This window comes from Stigmatopora argus, chromosome 24 (assembly GCF_051989625.1).
Source record: "Stigmatopora argus isolate UIUO_Sarg chromosome 24, RoL_Sarg_1.0, whole genome shotgun sequence".
NCBI classification, from domain to species: Eukaryota; Metazoa; Chordata; class Actinopteri; order Syngnathiformes; family Syngnathidae; genus Stigmatopora; species Stigmatopora argus.
Genome location: NC_135410.1, coordinates 2,763,107 through 2,790,072, shown reverse-complemented (window position 1 = coordinate 2,790,072; position 26,966 = coordinate 2,763,107). Strand labels below are relative to the sequence as shown.

The 26,966-nt window shown below is 44.6% G+C and overlaps 1 protein-coding gene across 3 annotated transcripts; it reads right to left on the bottom strand.

Annotated features, from left to right (window-relative positions):
- Positions 1-326: 326 nt before the first annotated feature.
- Positions 327-26,686, bottom strand: pycr3 (pyrroline-5-carboxylate reductase 3). 3 transcript variants are annotated; one of them, XM_077594648.1, is made up of 7 exons: positions 25,825-26,644; positions 19,222-19,315; positions 14,675-14,739; positions 8,500-8,679; positions 8,206-8,418; positions 3,793-3,885; positions 327-654 (listed from the first exon to the last, which is right to left on the bottom strand). In XM_077594648.1, exons 2-7 carry the CDS (start codon positions 19,295-19,297, stop codon positions 448-450), a joined length of 834 nt encoding a protein of 277 aa, XP_077450774.1. In that variant the 5' UTR covers positions 19,298-19,315; positions 25,825-26,644; the 3' UTR covers positions 327-447. The 3 variants fall into 3 exon arrangements, with proteins under 3 accessions (XP_077450774.1, XP_077450776.1, XP_077450775.1); XM_077594650.1 differs by lacking the exon at positions 8,206-8,418 and having other exon boundaries at positions 25,825-26,686; XM_077594649.1 differs by lacking the exons at positions 14,675-14,739; positions 19,222-19,315; positions 25,825-26,644 and adding an exon at positions 13,607-13,943.
- Between the last annotated feature and the right edge of the window lie 280 nt (positions 26,687-26,966).

The following is a 26,966-nucleotide window of genomic DNA, read 5'->3' as shown; positions in this document are numbered from 1 at the left end:
TTCCAAATTCGAGATATATAAATTCCTCACAGATGGTTGGCCAAGCAACGCCACATGATCATCTTCAGTCAGTGATGGTCTAGTGAGGCATGTTATCGTGTATAGACATGAGTCGATGTCTCTTGACCTCCAGAGGCTCCACCGAACCCCCCGAGACCAACCTGTTTAGGGTTAAGCAGAGCAGTATATCAAAAGTTTATGGCTAAAAAAACAGACACACCTAGGACTGCTGACCTATTAGTAACATTCACTCATTCAATCATACTGTAAAAAGCTAATCGCTATGTTTGAAGTTGAGAAAATGAACCACAATCAGACCAGAAAGACAATATTTGAATAAACCTTTAATACATGGACCCCAAAGAAACATTTTATCATTACTCGTTATAAAACAGAAAAGGTATGTTGCCATTAAGACATAACTGTTTAAAAGGAAACTGCCAATTTCTATTTCCTGCTTTCTGGTACTGCAGAATTTCGGCCAAACTCCCTTGCTCTCGCAGTTGCAGTTTCCACAGCAGATATGGTTGATGCTCTCACACCTCCTTGTTCCAGAGCGTGAAGTCCATAGATGGTTGTCCCACCTGGGGTGCACACCTCAGAACGAAGCTGAGCTGGATGTACATTGGAGTCGCGTAATAATTGCCCTGCACCCTGCAATAGATACAGAAAATTAATGAAAGCCTTAAGTCACAAAGGTGTTGGTAAAGACAAAGTTGACACTTCTGATTGGATACTATGCATTCACTATAGTAAACCTTTAGCTGCTGATGTCAACTTGACAATATATAATATTAAATGGGTTAATCAATAATGATGTATGGCTCATTTTCTGTTTAATCCTAAGTAGACGTAATGAGGTCACATATTAGAACAAAATCATCAGTATTAAATTAAATACATTTTAAAAAATCAATAATACTTTAAATATATGGCTCATTTTCTATGTACCGTGTTTTACGCACTATAAGGCACACCTAAAAGCCTTCCATTTTTTCAAAAGCTGACCATGCGCCTTATATATGGATCGATATTGAGCCACAACTACGGTAAGCAGCCCCAGACTCCATTTCCCCCGTAGAAGTAGTGCGCGGTGCATGCTGGGATATGTAATTTTTTGTCAATGCACCTGGAATGATGGCGAGCATTTTAATTCAGTGCTCACCGTGATTCAGGGTGGATTTACAAAAGAACTCCAGTACACTACTCCGTAACTATCACTTATTTAGGTCTTTTGCCGAGTAAACGCAGCTAATGGAGAAGCACCACCAATTTCGTCATACGCAGTTTCTGGGTGTGATGACAAGTAGGCTTTTTGTTGTTGATGATGACGACAGGGCCTATGTCCGATTATTATTATTATATAGTATCTATATATGCGTGTGTGTAGGTGTGTGTGTAGGTGTGTGTGTGTAGGTGTTTGTGTGTAGGTGTGTGTGTGTGTGTCTGTAGGTGTGTGTGTATGTATAGGTGTGTCTGTAGGTGTGTATAGGTATGTTTGTGTGTAGGTGTGTGTAGGTGTGTCTGTGTAGGCGTGTGTCTGTGTAGGCGTGTGTGTAGGTGTGTGTGTGTAGGCATGTATATGTGCGTGTATGTGTAGGCGTCTGTGTGTGTAGGCGTGTATATTTGCGTATATGTGCGTGTAAGTGTATATAGATATAGATAGATATATAAATATATACAGTGGTACCTCAACATAGGATCTTAATCCGTTCCGGGACTGAGATCGTATGTCGAGCTTTTCGTAACTCGAGCGGACGTTTCCCATTGAAATGAACTAAAAACAAATTAATTCATTCCAACCCTCTGAACAAACACCAAAAATAGGATATTGGATTGGAAAAAATGTTTTATTTCTTCTAATTTGCCAGCTATTAACAAAGTAACACATAACTAGTGGTTTAATAGTAATGAAATGTGTTTAATAGAAGTAAAATTAGACGCATTTCGGAAGGTAGAGACAGCGACATACACAGAGGTGGGGTTTCGGGGGGACTTTATCCAAGGCAACGACGCATTCGTAAACAAACAAATTTAAATTAACTTGGATTAAAATATACAGACACTCAAACATACGTTTAATGTAACTTTACACAAAACTGAATTCTAATTTTGTTTTAATCTTTTTTTTAACCTTCGTTCTGGCCGGGTTAGTTGTTTGCCACGCCTCCACCCTCACGTTCGCTATCGATGGGCTGTTTGCTGTTGTATTCCCTTCAAAATATTCCAAAAATGATGCACACAAATGTCCTCACAATAGGATAACGCACGATCACTTGCCAACAAGTAGTATTGAATGAGCGATCGCGGGAGCTAACAGGCTAAGGAAGGAATAACAGGAAATGCAACAGCTGAGCTTACCCACGTATTGATTGTGGGTAATGAAGTTTTATTCTGAGAAAGTCTATCAGTGTTAGTATACTTCATTACCCAGAAAGCCCTCTTTTTGCCCGCGCATGCGCGTTGTGCGTTTTCTGTTCCATGTGTAGCGGAAACTCATCTGAATAAATCGTTCAGTACTCGTAGATATCTGTTATACACGAAAGAGATGCGGCAAAAAAAGACAGTGCGCTACAATGATAAACAGGCTCTCATGTCATGGCCACCTGGCTTGGTCGCATCTCGAAATTTTGATTGTATCTAGGGCGAATTATTCGATCAAAATTTTCATCGTACCTCGAGCATGTCGTAGGTAGAGGTACCACTGTATACATACATACACATATATATATATATATATATATATATATATATATATATATGTGTGTGTATATATGTATGTATATATATATATACATATATATATACACATACATATATATATATATATATATATATATATATATACACACACATATACACACACATATATATATATATATATATATATATATATATATATATATATATATATATATATATATATATATATATAGACATATATATATATATATACACACACGCATATACACACGCACATACACACGGACACACACATGCATATTATATATGGATCAATATTGAGCTGCAACAGGTCTCACAACTATGCCAAGCAGCCGTCGACTCCATTTCCCAGGGAGTAGTAGTGCACGGTGCATACTGGGAATTATAAAACGGTTAAATTTTGGTTGAGCTCTATTTAGCACACTAAATCTGTGCTTGCCGTCATTCTGGGTGGATTGACAAAAGCACTCCAGCAGCTAGATGTTGCCGTCAACAGAGCATTCAAAAGATAGCCTGCGAACTGCGTGGGAGCAGTGGATGACAGGCAGGAATTGCTGACTTGATAAATGACGACTTTGATGAGACGGAGTGTGGACGTGTTGGATGCAGCATTCGCCCAGCTGTTCAACACGAGTTATTATGCTATTGCTGTGTCACGAAAATACTTATACTTTACCTCGGAGAAAATAATAAAATAGTGGTTTATTCATGTTGGGAGTCAATGGAGTTGTCAGAAAGCCTATTTGTAATCTATTGATAAAGTTTGGCTGACCTATCTGACTGTTTTGTTGACGTTCCCTTTAGCACAGCACCGTCTCATGGATGCATATTAATGTAACCCCTAGGCTCTACTGTAGCGCCTTATAATGTGGTGTGCCTTATATGTGGAAAAAGTTTTAAAATATGTCATTTATTGAAGGTGCGCCTTATAATGTGGTGTGCCTTATAGTGCGGAAAATACGGTAATACATTTAATGAATACTTTAATCCTTCTATGAAGGCTTAGAAGGCCACTTCTTCAAAGTTATCAATAGGGCAAACAACATTCACACAAGCTATGAAACTGACCAGAACAGTTTGTGCTGCAATTTTTTGGGCTAGTCCACTGGGCATGCCCATTTTAACTGCTCCTTCTGCCAGCGCCTCTGCAAACAGGTATACCTGTCGAGATAAATAATGTGACTTAAAAGCAGGAGAGTAAGTGCAGTATGTTTTGAACAGGTTGAATTGCCTTGTGTGCCATTGAATGGTCCACCTCGAGCTGAGGGCCAGATATTCTCCGACATGTCATTTTATGTAGACAACGAAAGCAAATCATTTGCACAGATTTTTACATAGAGTCAAACAATTACCATATTTTCTCGCATACATGCCGTATTTGTCACTCAGAAATGATGACTGAATCCAGGGTACGGTTTATATGCACATAAATTAGAATTGACATGCACGAAACTGCAAGGTGACAAAGACGAAACGCCATAACGCAAGACAAAGTGGCAAATTTATTGCTAAAATACCAAAACTGCAAGTACTTCATCACTTTTAACATGGACTTTGTTCAAGCATTTTTTGTTGCCATTAATATAAACACATTTACTGCCATTGTTTCTTCCTATCCATTTTAACTGGGGAGACTAATAATGGAAGATTATATTCCAGTGAAAATGATGGTGGTAGACATTTTAGATTAGATTAAATTACTTTATTCATCCCGTAATCGGGAAATACACTGTCGCAGTAGCAAGAGGGTGAGAATACAGACACAGGAAAACACATTTAAGACATAAAATAAATAGGTAATGAATAAGTAAATAAATAATTAAATAAGTGTGTTCAGACGTTTCTTTTGTTTAAGAGCCTGACAGCTGATTGGAGGAAGGATCTGCGGATGCGCTCTTTCCTGCAATGAAGGTGCTGAAGTCTATTGCTGAAAGAGCTTCAACTCATGCAGGGGGTGGGAGGTGCTGTCCATAATGGACATCATCCTGGCCAGCATCCTCCTCTCTCCCACTTCCTCTACAGCAGGGGTGTCCAAACTTTTTGCAAAGAGGGCCAGATTTGGTAAGGTGAAAATGTGTGGGGGCCGACTATTTAGCCTGACATTCTTTGAACCATTAACATTAAATACAAATTAACTTTTTGGGATTTTTTTTAATTACAAATGGCATACTTTTACATTTTTTTTTACATTTAGGCTTTTACCGAAATCACAAACCACAAAAAATTAAGAAAACTATCAAGGATATCTAAGTTCATGTGAAACATTACATATTATTCACTATTATATGCTCACTGTAGGAAAAGTGCTGAAAACAAAACAATGATCACTGCATATTCAAACTGTGATTTTGACCATCACAAAAAAATTAATTAACTGAGATTTAAGAATTTATTCAACTCAGAGGACTTAACAAAGGTCTTGCCTGCACTAATGTGAAGGGTGATACTGGGATCTTGACTGCAGTATGTAGTCCATGTCTGGCTCAAGAGCAGTGGTTTTGATGCGCAAGACGTCACGCAGGTGAGAGTCACTCAGTCTCGTCCTCATGCGGCTCTTGTTAATGTTCATAACGGAGAATGTCTTCTCGCACATGTATGTGGAGCCAAACAAGCTCAGCATTTTCTTAGCAAATGTCCGAATTGCTTGGAACCTGCCTTCATCCAGCTGGCGGTAGAAGTTGACAAGAGGGAGCTGTTGGTGCCGACTGCGATGCTCGGCGTCACACTGCAGCTCAATGAGCTCCAGTTGCAGGTGGTCTGGAGCGTCATCAGGGTCCACGGAGAAAGGAGAGGAAAAAAGCGTGATCTCCTTTTCAATAGCTGCAAAGTCCCGAAAGCGCTGCTGAAACTCCTCAACCAGAGATGAGATGTCTGCTGCATACTTTGTCATTTGCGCACTGATATTGATCTGTGGGAAACTGGTCACAATTTCCTGCAGCGACGGGAAATGTGCGGTATTGGGCTGCGCCTGTGACAGGTGTCTTTGGAAAAGTAGCAGCTTGGTCCGAAAGGCTTTGATGTGTGAATACAGTTGGCTTACCACTGCATTTTGCCCTTGAAGGCTTGTGTTCAGCGCATTCAGATGTCGCGTTATGTCAACTAAAAATCCCAAATCAGCCAGCCAAACAGGATCATTTAATTGTGGCATGGGTTGTCCCTTTTTAGTCAAGAATTGTCCAATTTCCTCCCTGAGAGAGAAGAAGCGCTGCAGCGCAGACCCCCAACTGAGCCACCTTACGTCGGTGTGATACAAAACATCTCCGTATTCAGCCTGGATGTCGAGAAGAAACTGTTGAAACTGGCGGTGGCACAGCGCTTTGGAGCGAATATAATTAATAGTCTTTATCACCGGTTTCATAACATTATCATATTTCATATATTTGGCACAGAGAACTTCTTGATGAATAATACAGTGGAGTTTAATAGCGCTGCCTCCTTCTTCGCTGACTTTGTTACAGACAAGGCTTGATAATCCACTCCGCTCGCCAGCCATGGCAGGTGCGCCGTCCGTAATAATCCCGGTGACTTTATTCCACTGTAGTTTCATGTCATCTACGGTGGAACAAACAGAAACAAATAAATCCGTTCCTCTTGTTTGGCCCTTCAGACTCTGGAGGTCCAGAAGCTCTTCACTCACGTTCATGTCATTGTCCACTCCTCTTAAAAAGATCAGTAACTGAGCGGTGTCGGACGCATCCGTGCTTTCATCACACGCTAACGAGAAAAAGTCAAACTCCGTTCCTTTTGCCTCTAACTGTCTCTTAATATCTAATGAAACGTCTTCAATTCTCCGTACCACAGTATTACGAGCCAGGCAAATATTGGCAAACTCTTGCTTCTTCGCGGGACAAATTTTCTCAACCATTTTCATTACACAGTCTTTAATAAATTCACCCTCAGTGAAAGGTTTGCAGTGCTTTGCAATCAGCGTTGCCACTTCGTAGCTTGCCTTTGTGGCATTTTCATTTGACTCACGGACTCTTGTGAAAAAGCTTTGCTGTGCCGTTAAAACAGCTTCCAGTTGCTTCACTTTTTCACCGCGTTTGTTCCCAGTTAGCTTGTCGTAGCTAGCATGTTTCGTCTGGTAGTGCCTCTTGATGTTGAATTCCTTGAAAACAGCCACAGTCTCTTGGCAAATTAGGCAGACACAGTTGTTTCGTATTTCAGTGAAAAAATACTCAAATTTCCACTTGTCCTGGAAGCGGCGGCACTCGCGGTCAACTTTCCTTTTTTTGTTTACAGACGCCATGTTAGAAATGGGCTGGGCTGAAAACGACACGTCACGGCGGCCAGAGTGCGGCCACAGGGCTACTGCCATCTTCTGGTGAAATGAAAAATAGCTTTTTGTACACATGTATTTTATACTGTGGTCAACAGTGCTGGCAGGCCACATATTATTGATTTCATGATAGAGGCCGCGGGCCGGTAAAAATTTGTCCACGGGCCGCAATTGGCCCGGGGGCCGGACTTTGGACATGTCTGCTCTACAGAGTCTAGAGGACAGTCCAGAACAGAGCTGGCCCTTCTGACCAGCTTATTCTGTTCCTGTTCCTGTCCCTCTCCGTGCTCCTGCATCCCCAACAGACCACTGCATAAAACACTGTAGATGCCACCACAGTGTCGTAAAAGGTCCTCAGCAGTGTTCTGCATACTCCAAAGGACCGTAGTCTCCTCAGTAGGTAAAGGCGGCTCTGGCCCCTCTTGTACAGGGCATCTATGTTTGTGGACCAGTCCAGTTTGTTGTTGAGGTCAACACCCAGGTACTTAAAATTCTCCACGATTTCAATGTCTGTACCCTTGATGTTCACCCGAGTGGTCTGTTTGGGCATACTCTGGAAATCGATCACCATTTCATTTGTCTTACTGGCGTTGATGTAGAGGTGGTTTCGCCTACACCAGTCAACAAAGGCTGTGATGACTCCCTTGTACTCCTGGTCGTTCCCGTCCATCACTCGTCCAACAACCATTTCAACCATTTGAACTTTGAGGACGGCTGTGAATGGTCATAGTCAGCCGTCCCAATTAAAATGCCTTAGATATCTATCAGGTGACCCGGTGGGAGAGTGTCAGCCTCATAGTTCTGACTGAGGTCGAGGTTCCAATCCCAGATCCGGCCTTCCTGTGTGGTTTGCATGTTCTCATTGGGGTTACATGGGTTTTTTTCAGGTTCTCCGGTTTCCGCCCATATCCCAAAACAAGCATGTTAGGCTGGTTGGACACTCTAAATTGCCCCAACGTATGAGTGTGAGCGTGAATGGTTGTCTGTCTCAGTGTGCCCTGCGTTTGGGTGGCAACCAATTCAGGGTTTTCCCTGCCTGGTGCCTATAGTTGACTGGGATAGGCTCCAGCAAACTCAGTGGATGGATATCTATCGCTGTCAATGGCAGGCAGGGAGTTAAAACAATGGAACAAAAAGGTGTCATTACTAATCATTGTACATAATACTTCAGCTCTCCATACAATTTAACCAACATCACTCACAAAAGCAACTCCACTCCCGCTTAGTCCAGTATGGATGTCAATCCAGGCCTCAGGTCCTTCCTCCACCAAACCACAGCGTTGTAACAGGGAGCATAGTAGGGCACTATGCTCTTGTTTAGCATGAGTCCCCCGTGCCAATAAGAGTGCACCTTCCAGAACTACACATGGTAGATTTGGCATCAGCCTGATGACGCATGAACCGTGTGGCAGGAGCTTGTAGATGTGATGCATAAAATATACTATTACTCGTCACAAACACTACTTTCAAAGCTCTTCAATAATTTGGCTACTTACCCCCTCTAATGTTGCTAATGTAACTCCTGCTGCAACTGACACAATGATGTGTCTGTCAGTAACATGCTGCGAAATCTCACCAAGAACAGTTGGAACTAAAACAGGTTTGACTGCTACAAAAATAACATCTGAACAGGAGGCAACCTCTGTGTTGGAATGAGTTGTCGAAATATTCAGCTCCTGAAATCATAGAAATGTGTTATTCGCATGAAAGTAAAGTATAATTGATCAATTGTAAAAGGGCGAGTTTCTTCAACCTAAACACGATGGGCACCCACAACCACCAGGCATTTTCAAACTTTAGGTTAAGGCAGTTATTCTGTATAATATCTTTACTTGTGTTTACTGACTGGTGGGTTTTCTCCGGGTACCCCAGTTTCCTACCGCATCCCAAAAATATGCATGGTAGGCATGTTGAACAGTCTAAATTGACCCTAGGTATGAGTGTGAGCATGGTTATCCATCTCAGTGTGCCCTGTGATTGGCTGGCCACCGATTCAGGGTGTCACCCGCCTGGTGTTCGTAGTTCGCTAGGATAGGCTCCAGCACCCTCCTCAACCCTTGTGAGGATAAGCAGTTCAAGAAATGAATGAATGAATGAAAAGGAAACAGTTGTTGGTTTTGAAAAAAACTCATTGTTCAGAGGAATATTCAATATGCAGAGAAGCGAATGATGACATTTACAGCGACAACAAATGAAGGTTTGATTTGCGTTGGTGTTCTCTGTGTTGTCAAATTTCTGTCAGCACACTGTACATTTAATTTGTGATCGATGAAATCATCGTGACATCATTGTGCCTGTGGACCGCACTGATGTCCATACAAAATCCATAACAAAAATTTGCCTTGTCTGAGATTAACAAATGTTAAATAAATAATAACTATACAATATGTTTTACAGTACCTTGACATACGAGAAATTTGATACAGGGAAAATTCCGAGCAAATATTTGCCTTGAGATACAAGACAAATTTTAGATACGAGTACAGTCGTACCTCTACTTATGAAATTAATTGGTTCCAGAACTTTTTTCGGACCTTGAAAATTTCGTAAGTAGGTGTACTTTATATGTAAATTCTCTAATTCGTTCTACGGTCCTCACACAGCAACAACTAAACCCTTTAAAATTGGTCAGTGTCCCAATTTTGTATGAAAGATATGAAATGATTTATTAATGTCTTAAAATAAATAAAGCATATGAAAATGTGCCCTGCACCGCTGAAATAGTTCCCATGTACTGTATTTTGGTTGTCTTCCATTTTCTAATAATTGCTCCAAAGGTTCCCATAATTTATTTACAATAGGATGCTTGCTTTTAGTACAATCGCCTTGATAGAGGTGTTCGTAGTGTTTACTATGCCATCATATCCCAATAGTTGTTAAGGCTGATTAAAGGTCTTGGGGTCGATCGTTAAAATATCAGCCTTGACACCGGTGTAATGTGTATCTCATGCTATTATTGCACCCACAGACTTGGCGAAAAGTAGACCGCTACGGACACGCTTCCTGGATGTACTTGTGAATTCGTATTTTGAATTTCTCTACGTGCAGGCAACACCCTTTCGTAACACAGACATTTTTTGGAAGGTTTAGCTGCATGCTTGTACATTTGTGATTATGAAATAAAACAAAATTCCACTTTTTATATTTTTATTTTTTGTTTGAAAGTGACAATTACTGCAATAATATGAACCATCGAAAGAATCGAGACATTTCGACATTAGAAGCAATATGGCCACCACATGTTAAACTTTTGGCAAGACAATTGTAATTTCTATCATTAAAAAACCATCAGGTTCTTGTCAAGATAACCTTGTTTCTTTTTTCAAATTGAATAATTTGATGTCTGCGATCGGCTGGCCACCGATTTAGGGTGTCCCCCACCTCTGGCCCGGAGTAAGCTGGGATAGGCTCCAGCACCCCCCGCGACCCTAATTGTCAGGCCCCAGACTAAACTGGTGGCTGGTTGCGCCTGTCACCCTATCACAGGTCCAGCCCCTAATGACTCGAGTGCTGCCTGGTGTGAGTCATTAGCTTACAAGGAGTATTTAAAGCCACCAGGAACATGACCATGCTGCTGGATCGTCTAAACAGTTTACTGTTAGGTACCCTCTCGCGTTTTTCCTTGCCTGCCTTATTGATATTCGACCTCTTGTTTGCTCCCAGGATTCCGACCACGCTCTGCCCCCACGACCACCGATCACGGACCACGGATCACGGACCACGGACAATGACTTCGCCTTCGACCCTGTACCCTCCACACGGACTCCACGGCAACCGACCTTCCCGCTACGGCTAACGACCCGCCTCCGCCGTCCCCTCTTGTGCTCACCCGCCTTGCGGACGATCGAAATAAAGATTTGCAAGAACTAGACTCGCACCCTCGCCTGCTTTGGGGTCCTCCATCCCCGTACGTAACAGGACGATCCAGCCAGAATGGACCCCGCTGGCTCAGACCAAGCCCCCACCGACCAACCTGCGCAAGTCGTGGACCAGCACACCCAAGCTATACATTTTCTCTTGGCTGAGGTATCGAACATAACTCAGACCCTCAGGTCCATACAGGCACAACTCACGCCCTTGCCTCACTCACCGAGTGCACAGCCAACCCCAGCCGCTTCCAAGGTAACACCGGTATTGCCGCACCGCGAACTTATGGTCCCACCACACGCCCCCTACAGTGACAATCTCGGCGCATGCCAGCCTTTCTTGGTTCAGTGTTGGTTGGTATTTGAACAGCAATGTCTCACCTACGCCTCTGACCGAGCCAAGATCGCTTACCTGATCAGCTGTCTTCGTGATAAGGCCTTGGCCTGGGCGAGCGCCGAATGGGAGCGGGGCTCCCACATATGCACCTCCTACGACGAATTTACCGCAGAGATGCGAGAGGTCTTCGACCACCCGGTGGGCGGCCGGGCGCTTTGATCGACTGCGGAGCGGACGAAAGTTTCATCGATCCATGGCCTCTACGCTTGGCATCGGGACTCGGGCTATAGAGAGACGCCTAAAGATAATGGCACTGGACGGGCGTACCCTAGGCAGAGTGGAGCGACGGACGGACCCTGTTCTACTCCGCCTATCCGGGAACCACCAGGAGATGGCGTGCTTCTATATCTTGGACTGCCCGGAGGCGACTATTGTTCTGGGCCTTCCATGGTTAAGACAGCACAATCGGGTGATCGACTGGGGCGGACCCAAGGTGGTAGCCTGGTGCCCGGCCTGCCACACCAAGTGCCTCCAGGCAGCCCACTTACCCCCAGTGTCACCTCCGAGGCAAGACCCCCCTGACCTATCAGCAGTGCCCGAGTGCTATCGGGAGCTTTCACGGGTGTTTAGCGAGGACCAGGCCTCGGCACTCCCCCCCACATCGCCCGTATGACTGCTCCATTAACATATTGCCCGGTGCTTCTCTTCCTAGGCGCCGGATCTATAACATCTTCAGGCTGGAGCGTGAGGCACTGGAGAACTACATCTCCGAGGCACGGGCAACTGGACAGATTCGCCCTTCCTCCTCCCCTGTCGGGGCGGGGTTTTTTTGGTCAACAAGAAGGACGGCTCGCTGCGCCCCTGTGTTGACTACCGAGGCCTGAATGAGATCACGGTCAAGAACAGGTACCCTTTGCCACTCATCAACTCTGCTTTTACCCCGCTACACGGCTCTTGCATTTTTACCAAGTTAGACCTCCGAAATGCTTACCATCTGGTCCGGATTCGGGAGGGGGGCGAATGGAAAACGGCCATCTCCACCCCCCAGGGCCATATTGAATACTTGGTAATGCCTTTCGGACTCTGCTATGCCGCGGCAGTGTTCCAGTCCCTGATCAATGACGTCCTCTGAGACATGCTCAACCAATTTGCATTCGTTTATCTGGACGACATCTTGATTTTTTTCACGCAGCCTTGAGCACGTGCGCCAGGTGTTGCAACGTGTCCTGGAGAACCACCTATTCGCCAAGGCTGAGAAGTGTGAATTTCACATCTCGGAAACCACCTTTCTGGGTTACGTGGTGGCCGCCGGGGAGATGCGGATGGATGCCAAGAAGGTGGAGGCCGTAACTCAGTGGCCCAGGCCCAAGGGGAGAAGGGAGTTGCAACGTTTTTTTGGGTTTGCAAACTTCTATAGACGTTTCATCAGGAACTATAGCCACGTCGCCGCCCCCCTCACAGCACTTACATCCACGAAACTCCCGACTCCCGTTCTGTTGGTCAGACGCAGCGGAGGCGGCGTTCGGTGACCTGAAGTCCCGTTTCACTGTTGCTCCCGTCCTCTCCCACCCAGACCCTGAATTGCAGTTCCAGGTGGAGGTTGACGCCTTGGAGGTGGGGGTCGGCGCTGTCCTCTCCCAGCGCAAGCAGGCAGATGGGAAGTTGCACCCCTGCGCCTTATTTTCCCGTAGGCTGTCCCCAGCTGAACGCAACTACGGCATTGGGGACAGGGAACTGCTCGCGGTGAAGATGGCCCTGGAGGAATGGCGACACCACCTAGAAGGGACTAGCCAGCCGTTCACGGTTCTGACGGACCACAAGAATCTGGAATACCTCAGATCAGCCCGGAGGCTGAACCCTCGCCAAGCCAGGTGGACCATGTTTTTCAGTAGGTTTAATTTCCCGCTGAACTATATCCCGGGTTCCAGGAACGGGAAGTCGGATGCGTTATCCCGCGTTTTTCAGTCCCCAGACTCGGAGGAGGAGCCCCCAACTATCCTACCCCCCTCCTGCATGGTGGCTAGTATGAGGACGGGGCTGGAGGCCGAGGTATTGAGGGCCCAAGAGCTGGAGCCGGACCCAAGAAGAGGTAAGCATAAGGACCTGTATGTTCCGACCCCAATGCAGTCCAAAGTACTAGAATGGGCCCACTCTGACCTGCCACCCGGGGGTTGCCCGCACACAGGCGGTATTGCGCCAACGCTTTTGGTGGCCGACATTAAGGGCAGATACACAATCTTTCGTATCTGCCTGCCATGTGTGCGCACGCAACAAATCCTCCACCAAGCCAAGCTCCGGTCTACTCCTCCCACTCCAAATTCCTAGCCGTCCCTGGTCTCATATTGCGGTCGACTTCGTTACGGGCCTTCCCAAATCCCAGGGTAACACCACCATACTCACCATAGTTGACCGGTTTTCCAAGGCAGCCCACTTCATCGCCCTCCGAAAACTACCCTCAGCCCAGGAGACAGCCGCCCTCCTCACGCAGCATGTTTTCCGCCTGCATGGAATTCCGGCCGACATCGTCTCCGACCGGGGTCCACAGTTCACTTCGCACGTCCGGTCTGCCTTCTGTTCAGCCCTGAAGATCACCGCAAGCCTCTCCTCGGGATACCATTCGCAGTCAAACACATTCGCAAACGCATTCACCACTCATCACTCTCAATTTAAAGACTGCTTTCTTTCGTTGAATAATAATATGTTCTCAATGTTGAAACGTCCGGCTGCCATTGACGGCGGTAGACGTCTGATTCATGTTGACTGCTGCGTTATATATCCACTTGATGGAGCTCTAATAACAGAAATAGCATCTGCACCTCAGTCAACATGAATCGGACGTCTACCGCCGTCAGCAGCAGCTTATTGATAATGTGTTTAATTTGGGACAATAATAGTATAAAAGAGGCAAGTTTGTCTATACAGGGGGTGGGCAAACTTTTTGACTTGCGGGCCAGAATGGATACTAAAATTTGACAGCATTTGGACACGCAACGTAATTTATCAAACCTGGGGATTGAAATATAAGAAAAAAAGACACAATTGAAGGTGAAATGAAATATAAGAAAAAAGACACAATTGAAGGTGAAAATTTATTTTCAAATTTACTTTCAAAGCAGAAAGAAAGCAGTCTTTAAATTGAGAGCGGTATTGCAGGGCAAAGGGAAATGAATGAGGTCATTGATTTTTACTATAATTTGGACCACGTCGGCGGGGACAACGTCGGCGGGGACAACGTCGGCGGGGACAGCGTCGGCGGGGACAGCGTTGGCGGTGACAACGTCGGCGGGCCGGATTAAAAAGCCTAACGGGCCATATATGGCCCGCGGCCGTAGTTTGAAAAACCTGTACACACACTCCAATACGATCGAATCCGGGGGCGGGGCGAGCGAGCGAATTAAATAATTTAAGGAATATTTAATTTAGTAAACCATTGTGAAATGATTAATGGGCGTGCATGTAAAATGTTACCTGAAAGCGTCCTAGGTTCCTCAGAGATGGTGCACTCACTTTGACATTTGTAGAAGGAACACTATCTTTAAAAATGACAAAAGAACATACAGTAATTAATATCCATCACTTCTCCCTAATTCCTTTTTTAACCTTCCAAGATCAGGTCGAAGGGACAACAATCTGATTCGGTGGTAGTCTGATTCAGACTTAGAATCAAATAACAACTACTTATGGATGCTTCTACATACGAAATTTTCAGGTTACGAAATGCTTTGATATGTAAATTACTGTTCCACTATACGAAAACATGATCCAAGTTACAAAATCCCCCACGAGGTTAATACGGTTCCCCATCCCATCCTCCCTTCCTTTTCTGAACCGCTTTATCCTCAGTAGGGTCGCGGGGGGTGCTGACTTCAGGCCAGAGGCGGGGGACACTGAATTGGTGGCCAGCCAATCGGAGGCCACAAGGAGGAGACAAACAACCATTCACGCTCACACTCATACCTAGGGGCAATTTAGAATGTCCAATCAGCCTACCAAGCATGTCTTTGGAATGTGGGAGGAAACCGGAGTACCTGGAGAAAACCAAGCAGGCCAGGGGAGAACATGCACACTCCACACAGGTGGACCGACCTGGATTTGTACCCAGGGCCCCCACTGTGAGGCCGACGCGCTAACCACACATCCGCCGGGCCGTAATATGTTTTCTTTATCCATTATTTAATCGTGAAATTGTGGCGGTAGCTTTGTGTAATGCTTGACAATCTCCGTACACTGCGCTGGCCTCCTATTGGCTCTCTCACATCAACAACTGTTTTTTGGGGGGCAGGGGGTTTCGAGCATGGTTAAAGCAAATTTGTTCTTTTTTTTAAATTACTGGTGCGAATGAAATGAAGAAGCAGGCCTGTTATCCATCCATAAATTATATTGCAAGGCAATATGGCCGCAGCCCACCTACCTATTTAAGGAAAATCCAAATTATGAAGAAAGTTCTGGAACCAATTCATTTCATAGGTAGTGATACACTATAAAAAGGCCATACTTCCCTATCACCAGCCAACAAATTTGGTTCTTTTACGGGAATACCGAAACATTTCGAGGCCTAATAGGTGACAGTATCTCAAGCATGTGTTATGTCTTTCTATGATACCCTCCAGGTATGGCATTTCCAGAAAACCTGACCAGGGAATCAAGTTGTCACGAGTGCAGTGTCGAGCGTGAAACGTAGAAGGACTCAAACGCGGTGAAAGAAACAGGGACAGGGCATGGAGTGCTCTAACAAAGACTTAAATAACTAAGGTAGGAGTATTAAAAAAATAAAAAGACTTGGAATCAAATAACAAAACCAGACCTGACCAAACACAGGGTTTAAATAGACAGTCATGGATTGATGAGACAATTAGGAACACCTGGGTAACACAAGAGGGAGCAAGCAGGGGATACACCAGGGGCGGAGAAACGACAGGTGAACACAATGGACAATAACATGGCCAGGTCACACAGGGAAAAAAGCATAACAAAACCAGATCCTAACAGTAGACAGTGGACATTCCATTTAGAAACCCAAGTCACCTCTTCGGGCTCCTCGCAGTACAGAGGACCAACAACTTTATGCTGAGCAAATCCTGGATGACCATGCTTCTTAATTCTATCTCTCAGAGAGAGTCCTGAAATTCTGCGAAGAAAGCTATTTACACCCGCTTGTAGCTTTGATCTTGATCTTCTATTTACGAGCCACAGATTTTGACCAAAGATAAGCTTAGGAAAAATGCTTCGACTTTCTGCTCAGCTCATTAATCAGACACTTTTTTTTAACAAAACGGAATATCAAAATGGCGGCCCAGCGGCTTGAGTGGTTAGCGCGTTGGCCGCACAGCTCTGGGATCCTGTGTTCATATCCAGGTTGGTCCACCTGTGTGGAGTTTGTATGTTCTCCCCGGGCCTGCGTGGGTTTTCTCATGGTACTCTGGTTCCCTCCCACATTCCAAAAAAACATGCATGTTAAGATGAATGGACACTCTAAATTGCCCCTAGGTATGAGTGTGAGAGTGAATGGCTGTCCGTCTCCTCGTGCCCTGCGATTGGCTGGCCACTGTTTCAGGGTGTCCCTGCCTCTGGCCTGAAGTCAGCTGGGATAGGTTCCAGCACCCCCACGACTCTAGGGAGGATAAAGCGGTTCACAAAATGAATGAATGAATATCAAAATGATGATTCTCGTCTCTTTTTTGTGTTTCAATTTAATTGCATTGATCCTTGCACTATCAATGCAATGACCCACATCTATGCATCATTCCTGCTCGACAGATACTGTGAAGGTCCACTGCCAGCCTGATTCAAAAGCCTTAACAAGCCAGGTATAGTCTGCAGTAGTAGTAGTATATCCATTTATTCTCGGCACCCTATTTTTTTGTCTCAGTGCAGAATAATTACAGTTGTGGTCAAAAGTTTACATACACTTGTGAGGAACATAATGTCATGGCTCTCTTGAGTTTCCAGTTATTTCTACAACTCTGATTTTTCTCTGATAGACTGATTGGAACAGATACTTTGTCACAAAAACATTCATGAAGTTTGGTTATTTTATGACTTTATTATGGGTTAACAGAAAAAGTGATCAAATCTGCTGGGTCAAAAATATACACACAGCAACACGAATTAGCAATTTTGGTGACTTAAAAGTTGTGTCAGTGAAATGAGCTTCATAGCATGGCCTCTTAACTTCTTGTGAGTTTATTATGAGAGACTACAGCTGGTGACTTCTCTGAGGCCATTTAAATAGAGCTCATTGGATGCAAACGCCCACAAACGCTACAATGGGAAAGTCAAAGGAGCTCAGCATGGATCTGAAAAAGCGAATCCTTGACTTGAACAAGTCAGGAAAGTCACTTGGAGTCATTTCAAAGCACCTGCAGGTCCCAAGAGCAACAGTGCAAACAATTGTTTGTAAGTATAAAGTGCATGGCACTGTTTTGTCACTGCCACGATCAGGAAGAAAACGCAAGCTATCACCTGCTGCCGAGAGAAAATTGGTCAGGAGGGTGAAGATTCAACCGAGAATCACCAAAAAGCAGATCTGCCAAGAATTAGAAGCTGCTGGAACACAGGTGTCAGTGTCCACAGTCAAGCGTGTTTTGCATCTCCATGGACTGAGAGGCTGCCGTGCAAGAAGAAAGCCTTTGCTCCAAAAGCGGCACCTTAGGGCTCGACTGAAGTTTGCTGCTGATCACATGGACAAAGATAAGACCCGCTGGAGGAAAGTTCTGTGGTCAGACGAAACAAAAATCGAGCTGTTTGGCCACAATGCCCAGCAATATGTTTGGAGGAGAAAAAGTGAAGCCTTTAACCCCAAGTACACCATGCCTACCGTCAAGCACGGTGGTGGTGGTATTATGCTGTGGGGCTGTTTTTGCTGACAATGGAACTGGTGCTTTACAGAGAGTAAATGGGATAATGAAGGAGGATTACCTTCAAATTCTTCAAGATAACCTAAAGTCATCAGCCCAAAGATTGGGTCTTGGGGGCAGTTGGGTGTTCCAACAGGACAATGACTCCAAACACATCAAAAGTGGTAATGGATTAGCTAAATCAGGCTAGAATTAAGGTTTTCGAATGGCCTTCCCAAAGTTCTGACTTAAACCCCATTGAGAACTTGTGGACAATGCTGAAGAAACAAGTCCATGTCTCAAAGCCATCAAATTTAACTGAACTGCACCAATTCTGTCAAGAGGAGGGGTCAAAGATTCAACCAGAAGCTTATGGATGGCTCCCAAAAGCACCTAATTGAAGTGAAAATGGCCAAGGGACATGTTACCAAATATTAGCGCTGCTGTATGTATATTTTTGACCCAGCAGATTTGATCACTTTTTTCTGTTCACCCATAATAAAGTCATAAAAGAATCAAACTTCATGAATGTTTTTTTGCGACAACGAAGTATCTGTTCCAATCACTCTATCAGAGAAAAATCATACTTGTAGAAATAACTGGAAACTCAAGAGCCATGACATTATGTTCTTCACAAGTGTATGTAACCTTTGACCACAACTGTACATTATTCATTGCCGAATTGAAATTGCTCTTCTTTAATTTGTTCAGGAATTTGGTAAATCTATTCTTGGCATGCGGTGCAGTGGTTGAGTGGTGAGCATGAGTTCTCGGATCAAGTGTTCAATCCAGGGCTATAGACTTCCAGTGTGGAGTTTTCATGTTCTTCTTGTGCCAGTGTGGGTTCTCTCCAGGTATGCTGGTTTCCTCCCAAATCTAAACAACATGCATCTTAGGCTGACTGGACACTTTGAATTCTCCATAGGTGTAATTGTGTAATTAGGTGTAACTCTACTGTGACATCTGTGCCAATACGAATGTCAACAGGTTTAGTGCCTCTCAGCAGGTAAAAATCCAGTGAGACACTACAATCCTCAGGGTACTGGTAGTGAAGCGTGTGCAGCTGTGAAGAGAATTTTATCTATTTGGAACCTGTCAACCCTGCACAGCGGACCAGCTATTTCTCTGTTAAAGAAATTACATTTCTCCATTCAGAGAGTCAGTCTTTTGAGCACTGACCAGACAAGATGCCCTTTGCAATGCCAAAAGCCATGTTTCCTGCGCCAATGAAGCCAATCCGAAACTGTAAGTTCATCTCAAAATCCTTTTTAATCTGCAATGAATAGAAGAGAGAAGAAGCATTAACAAAAAATTAAAACAAAAAACAATTTATTAATCACATCATAGTTTTTTTCTGCTGGTTCCATAATTATCCCAACTAAGGACAGCCACAATGAATTATACTATTTTCAAGAAATATCATTATAAGTGGGTGTCCCAGCGTATGAGTGGTTGGCACGTCGGCTTCACAAACGGGGAACTCTGTTCAAACCCTGGTTGGTCCACCTGTGTGGAGTTTGCATGTTCTCCTCGGGCCTATGTGGGTTTTCTCTAGGTCAGGGGTCCTCAAACTTTTTCCTGTGAGGGCCACATAACTTTTCCCTTCTCTGATGGGGGGCCGGTGTCAGTTTGTAACAGAAAAAGTGTGACGATCGTAGGGGAGCTTACATTTGTTATTGTTTTCCAGAAAGCCACACATAACCAAATAACCCTTTCCAGGTTCTTTACAGAAAAAAAGTCAGGAAACAAATAATAATACTATTAATGAAATAAATAACTAAATAACCCTCTCTGAGTTCTTCACAGAAAAAACAGGAAATAAATAACAATATTCAAGAAATAAATAATAACTAAATAACTCTCTCTGGATTCTTCATAGAAAAAAAAGCCCTGGAACATAAAATAAAAATGAGCAGTTGCGCTGTGTCTTGCACATCCGTGCTTTCATCCAGTGCTAATAATAATAATAGGACATAGGCCCTGTCGTCATCAACAACAACAAAAGCCTACTTGTCATCACACCCAGAAACTGCGTATGACGAAATTGGTAGTGCTTCTCCATAAGGTGCGTTTACTCGGCAAAAGACCTAAATAAGTGATAGTTACCGACTTGTAATTTGGCATTCTGCTGTTATGGATACAGGTCACTTACCTCTCACTGTCTTTCACTTACCTTCAGTCAGCTAGTAGGAGGCAGATCACCACCCAAACATCTTTTCATATTACCTCAGAAGGGAATGTGTGTTGTGTTACCGCAAATTTAGAGTTCTGATGGATGTGGGGAAAAAACTGTCCTTAAGCCTATTTGTCCGTACTTTGTGGGACCTATAGCGTCTGCCAGAGGGCAGCAGCTGGAACAGATTGTGACCAGGGTGGTATGGATCCCCTATGATGTTCCTGGCTCTGCTGAGGTAACGAGGGCTGGCAATGTCTTCCAGTGAGGGCAGAGAGCAGCCGACAATCCTCTGGGCAGTGTTAATCACGTTCTGCATGGCCTTTTTGTCTGCCGCCGTGCTTCCAGTGTATCACACTGTGATGCAGTACGCCAGGATGCTCTCTACAGTGGTTCTATAGGTTATCAGAAGCTTGGTGTCCAAGTTGTTCCTCCTAAGTACCCTGAGCAAATGGACTCGTTTCTGAGCCTTCTTCACTACTGCCGTGATGTTTGTAGACCATGAGAGCTTATCCGTGACGTGGACCCCCAGGAATTTAAAAGGACTGGACCCTGTCTACACATACTCCATTTATGAGGATTGGGGCCAGATCTGTGCCGTGTTTGCGAAAGTCCAGGATTATTTCTTTAGTTTTCGTGGTGTTCAGTGTGAGATTGTTCACCGAGCACCACGAAGACAGTTTGTTGACCTCATCTCTGTAGGCCGACTCATCCCCTCCTGAGATGAGTCCGACCACAATGGTGTCATCAGCAAATTTGATGATGGCGTTAGACTGGTGGGTGGGTGGGATAGAACAACGTGGGAGAGTTTGTCAGACAGAATGTCCGGTTTTATGGTGTTGAAGGCTGAGCTATAGTCAATGAAGAGCATCCTCACGTAGTTCCCATGGTGTTCCAGGTGGCTCAGTGCTGTATGTAGAGCAATGGCAATAGTATCCTCAGTGGACCTGTTTGCTCTATAAGCAAACTGGTGAGGGTCAACTGAGGGAGGGATTGTATTCCTGATATGGCGGGCTACCAACCTTTCAAAGCACTTCATGATCACAGGCGTGAGTGCAACAGGCCTATAATCATTCATGCTGTCAATGGTTGGCTTTTTGGGGACAGGGATAAAGGTGGCAGATTTCAGACAGGATGGAATTATGGATTGTTGCAGGGAACAATTGAAAATTTTTGTGAAGACTCCAGCCAGCTGGTCAGCACAGGCTTTGAGCACCTTCCCAGGTACTCCGTCTGGGCCAACAGCCTTCCTGGTGTTCACAGACCGCATTACCAGTCTCACTTCCTGTTCCCGGAACGTCAGTGTATTGCTGCAGGGTGGTGGTGGGGGTGTTGAGACTGGGTCATATTTGTCAGTCTCAAAGCGGGCAAAGAAACCGTTCAATTCCTCCGCTAGTGAGGCATCTGCGTTAACAGACATATTATTGTTAATGTAGTTGGGGAGAGGGAGAGGGAGAGGGAGAGGGAGAGGGAGAGGGAGAGGGAGAGGGAGAGGGAGAGGGAGAGGGAGAGGGAGAGGGAGAGGGAGAGGGAGAGGGAGAGGGAGAGGGAGAGGGAGAGGGAGAGGGAGAGGGAGAGGGAGAGGGAGAGGGAGAGGGAGAGGGAGAGGGAGAGGGAGAGGGAGAGGGAGAGGGAGAGGGAGAGGGAGAGGGAGAGGGAGAGGGAGAGGGAGAGGGAGAGGGAGAGGGAGAGGGAGAGGGAGAGGGAGAGGGAGAGGGAGAGGGAGAGGGAGAGGGAGAGGGAGAGGGAGAGGGAGAGGGAGAGGGAGAGGGAGAGGGAGAGGGAGAGGGAGAGGGAGAGGGAGAGGGAGAGGGAGAGGGAGAGGGAGAGGGAGAGGGAGAGGGAGAGGGAGAGGGAGAGGGAGAGGGAGAGGGAGAGGGAGAGGGAGAGGGAGAGGGAGAGGGAGAGGGAGAGGGAGAGGGAGAGGGAGAGGGAGAGGGAGAGGGAGAGGGAGAGGGAGAGGGAGAGGGAGAGGGAGAGGGAGAGGGAGAGGGAGAGGGAGAGGGAGAGGGAGAGGGAGAGGGAGAGGGAGAGGGAGAGGGAGAGGGAGAGGGAGAGGGAGAGGGAGAGGGAGAGGGAGAGGGAGAGGGAGAGGGAGAGGGAGAGGGAGAGGGAGAGGGAGAGGGAGAGGGAGAGGGAGAGGGAGAGGGAGAGGGAGAGGGAGAGGGAGAGGGAGAGGGAGAGGGAGAGGGAGAGGGAGAGGGAGAGGGAGAGGGAGAGGGAGAGGGAGAGGGAGAGGGAGAGGGAGAGGGAGAGGGAGAGGGAGAGGGAGAGGGAGAGGGAGAGGGAGAGGGAGAGGGAGAGGGAGAGGGAGAGGGAGAGGGAGAGGGAGAGGGAGAGGGAGAGGGAGAGGGAGAGGGAGAGGGAGAGGGAGAGGGAGAGGGAGAGGGAGAGGGAGAGGGAGAGGGAGAGGGAGAGGGAGAGGGAGAGGGAGGAGAGGGAGAGAAGTTTTCTTCTTTTTTTCATCATAAATGATGCGGTAGCACTGTATGGCATCATTCAATTGATTTGCAACCTTTGTGCAACGTTCAATATTTGGGTCTTGCTGCTCGAAGAGTGCGATGGCTTTATCTATGAGCGAAAACCCCCCGGTAAATGGTACTGTTGGATTTATTATGGAATGTTTCTATATGTTTTGTAAGCATTTTTAATAAGTAATAAGGCTATAAATTAATTCATGTTGGGACCACGGACACTCCCCCCCCCAGCTATGCTCAAGGCCCCACAGCTTGAGGACACATTATTTTCAGGACTGTGCACTTTTCGGGAAGACACAACCTGTGTTTGAACGGGACTCTGGCAGCAGATGGCGATAATCGCATTATTGTTTGAAAATACGGCTGCTTTGTTTACCTTATAATGCTGCTTGGTTTACCTTAGAATGCTTTGTTTACCTTATAATGAAAATATTATGCAATTCCTTACACCGTTGTTTGGGCTCGGTTCAAACTTTTATGCTTACTTCTGCAATTCAGAATGCTTTGTTTACCTTATAATGAAAATATTATGCAATTCCTTACACCATTGTTTTGGCTTGTTCAACTTTTATGCTTACTTCTGCAATTCTTACACAGTTGTTTTTCTAACCTTCTAGGGTGTTATTCTACTGTCTAAGGCAATTGTTTTGATTACATAATGATGTTTTCCGTTTGTCGCGATTAAATACCATGATTCAGATACTGCCCAAGCAGAATGCCTTGTGGACGGGACGGGGTCACAAGTGTAACTCCTTGCAAGTTGTAATCAGTTATGTTGAAATATGTCTTCCAGTTTTGATTAAATATTACTAATAATGATTTAAAGGTTTTAATCATTATTCTAACAGGTACCGACGGTCGAACAATTCAAGTTGTATGCCCGTGCAACGCTCACCATTTTCTCATCCGCATCAAGCTTCATTATTGCCACTTTCGTTTCAAATGAAATGGCTTGCCTCTTCCTTGCACTACCACCCTCACTAGAAGCCTTTCGTTTTTCACCAACCATAGTGAATAATGGATGCACGAGATATTTAATGATAAAAATGAAAAAAGTTCTTTGCGCACTGGAGATACGTTCACGCACTTACGGACTGCAACGAACTGGGCAGAGGAAGGTGGATGCTGGGTGAGCTCTCACAGCGCCAGGCGTCGGTATTAGCGGTGGAAAGAAGCACTACTCGGAAAAAGGCGCGCAATACAAAATCTAACTTACAGCATCTCTTTCCGAACATTTTTCGACCAATGCCAAATGCGCAGACATGTTCGTATGTACCGTTGTTCGTAACTCGAATGTTCGTAAGTAGGGGAGCGTCTGTACTGTCATTTATTTCAGAATAGAGAAAACATATAAAACGCTAAACAACATTTATTTTGATCTTGCATAAAACATGAAAAAACTCACTTGTGCCTGTCACTGCTCACTCAGAGCGTCGCCATCTTACCTAGGACGCCACCGTCATACCTAGTTAAACGTGCTCTGACTGGCCAGACGAGAGAAGCCTTGATAAATGTGCACATAGTGTTTACCATGTCAGCACATCCATATAGTTGTTAAGGCTGATCAAAGGACTTGCGGTCTATCGTTAAAATATCAGCCTTGATACCTGCATAATGTGTATCTCCTGCTATTATGCCACTGACTTGGTGAAAAGTACACCGCTACGGACACACTTCCTGGATGTACTTCTGAATTATTTTTTTGAATTTGTCTACATGCAGGCAACACCCTTTCGGAACACAGAAAAAAGATTTTGAAGGTTTAGCTGCATGGTTCTACATTTGTGATTATGAAATAAAACAAAATTCCGCTTTGATTTTTTTTGGTTTTATTTCTTGTTCGAAAGTGACAACTATTGCAGTAATATGAACCATCGAAAATGTTATTCCTTATGATATTGAACCAAATGTGCAATCCAGCAAACGATCCTTTGGATTCATACAGTATCTCAGAAATACCACGTGTGATGATTTTTCTTAAGATTTTCCCTTCAAACTAACACATTTGTACTCCCTATTAAAACCATGAATATGGAGGTGAAAATTGTGAATCAGGGAACCGGCTTATATGCAACAAATTGTAAAATTCAACAATTTTAAGGCGATTTTAAGGCTGTGGCTTATATGCGAGTAAATATGGTACATCTCCCATGGTATCGGCAAACCATCAAAGATTCCTTTGAAAATGTCTCCCACAGTTCAGTTACTTTTTTATTTTCTGGTTGTGGCCTGGCGGCCGAGTGGTTAGCGCATGGGCCTCACAGTTCTGAGATTGAGGGTTCAATCCCTGGTCCGTTACGACCTTCCTGTGTGGAGTTTGCATGTTCTTGCCAGGCTGGCATGGGTTTTCTCCAGGTATACTAGCTTCCTCCCACATCCCAAAAACATGCATATAGGCTGGTTGAGCACTCTAAATTGCCCCTAGTTATGAATGTGAGTGTAAATGGTTGTTCATCGCCTTTCGCCCTTTGATTGGCTGGCCACCAATTCAAGGTGTCTCCCACCTACGTCGTCCCCGTATGAATAATGAAGCAATGTTTTCTGGTTATCATATCAACTATAGATTTTAATGTGTAAGGGAAACCTCTTGGTTGTCATTTACTTTTATGCTGTGATTTCGGTCGAGAGTGTCTTCCCCATCTGGCCACTCTGCCGAGGTGATGTTGCTCCGGGGAGCTCTTTGTGTGAGACACTGCTCTATGGGATGAAGCACGGGACTAAAGTATCTCACGTTTTCGACACGCGGCAAGAGTATGTTAAGCGGTGTGCTCGTTTTCCATGTTGATATAGCCATAAACAGGCAAATGAAAAATATATATGGTCCATTTTGGGTTTTTGGGACGATCATAAGTGATGAAAAATCAATGGCCACCATGTTGTACGCTTGTTTAAAAGGGTTCAAACGAACCCACTAGATAAATGGATCACTTGGTTGGGCAGTGTATATCTTTATTTCACATTTAAACGTCCCGACCCCCCACTCTCCCTATTCTTTTTTTATGTCACTGTAAACATTGTATGTTACATTTTACAGCGAATATGTGGATTCCATCGCTAAGTTATTTGCTATTTTATTATTTTGTTGATGAGTATCGTACTTTTAAATTTTAAATACTAATCAGGTAGGCTTACCAGTTATTGCTGTTTCACCAACCAAACAAGGAGACTCATGCGATGCCGTCAGAAAGTTTGGCTTGATTTTACTTCACTGCTCAGATCAGTCACACACTGCGTTCAAGCCAGCGGGCATTCGGGTTTTCGTGGTCAAATGAGCGGACGCTCTAAATAGCACGCTCGCTTAGTCCAAAGATTACGGTAATTCAATTCAAAACTGAAGAGTGGCGGAGCAGTGGTGACTTCCCTGTTTTCGTAGCGTTTTCAACCCCTCAAAAATACACAACAGTAAAAAAAACCAGCAGCGTATACTTAATTTAAAAATGAAATAAAGTAGCTCGATTAAAAACCACACACTTCACTCTGCAAGTACAATATTATGTGTATCCCCCTGAATGTTTTTTTGTGAAACTAACTCTAAATAAAGATTTATATTTACTTCAAGCCAAGGTGTGCCAATCCTAGCAGTACACCTCCATGACTACTCACAAACTCAAAATTATGCAATTTCAGAGTTTAAATTTAGAGAAACTTGGTAATAAAGTGGCTCCATGCGTACTTTGTTCAAGATTGCCGGTCCCCTTTTTGTGGTACTGTAAATAGAGGTTTCTTTTTATAGTTCCCAGGCAATGTTTGTCAATCCCAGTAGTAGAACTCTCTCACTACTCAAATACTAAAAATTATGCAATTCAACAGATTACATTTTGAAAAAAATGGAATTAAAGTTGCTCCATGCGTACTTTGTTCAAGGCTGCAGATCCCCTTTTTGCAGTGGCGGGCGGTGCATTTTCTGGTAGCGCCTTCAACGTATCAATCAAACCCTCAAAAACTATTTTATGGCTATAAAACCTCTACTGCAGCTACATCTGCGACACATAAAAATAATCAATAAATTAATGCACAAAAATGGGGTAAAATCCACTTCCTAGCAGCATTTCATGATTAAATACAAATACTGGAGCTTTTCAGACATTAAAACCAGGCCAGGGGGTGATTTTCCCGGGAAAAGACAGCGATGAACGTCAATGGCGTACAGGCAAACATTGCCCGAAAATGGGGTAAAATCCAGCCAAAAACAGCATTTATTGATTAAATACAAATACTGAAGCTTTTTAGACATCAGAACCGGGCCCGGAGTATCATTTCCCCGGTAAAAAGAT

Excerpts from the sequence above, each read along its gene's own strand:
- pycr3 (XM_077594648.1), bottom strand. The coding sequence starts at position 19,297 with ATGAACTTACAGTTTCGGATTGGCTTCATTGGCGCAGGAAACATGGCT. Across the intron at positions 14,740-19,221 it reads TGCAAAGGGCATCTTGTCTG|ATAGTGTTCCTTCTACAAAT; the intron begins GTCAGTGCTCAA and ends TCATTTTTAAAG. Across the intron at positions 3,886-8,205 it reads GCGGGAGTGGAGTTGCTTTT|GTATACCTGTTTGCAGAGGC; the intron begins GTGAGTGATGTT and ends TTATCTCGACAG.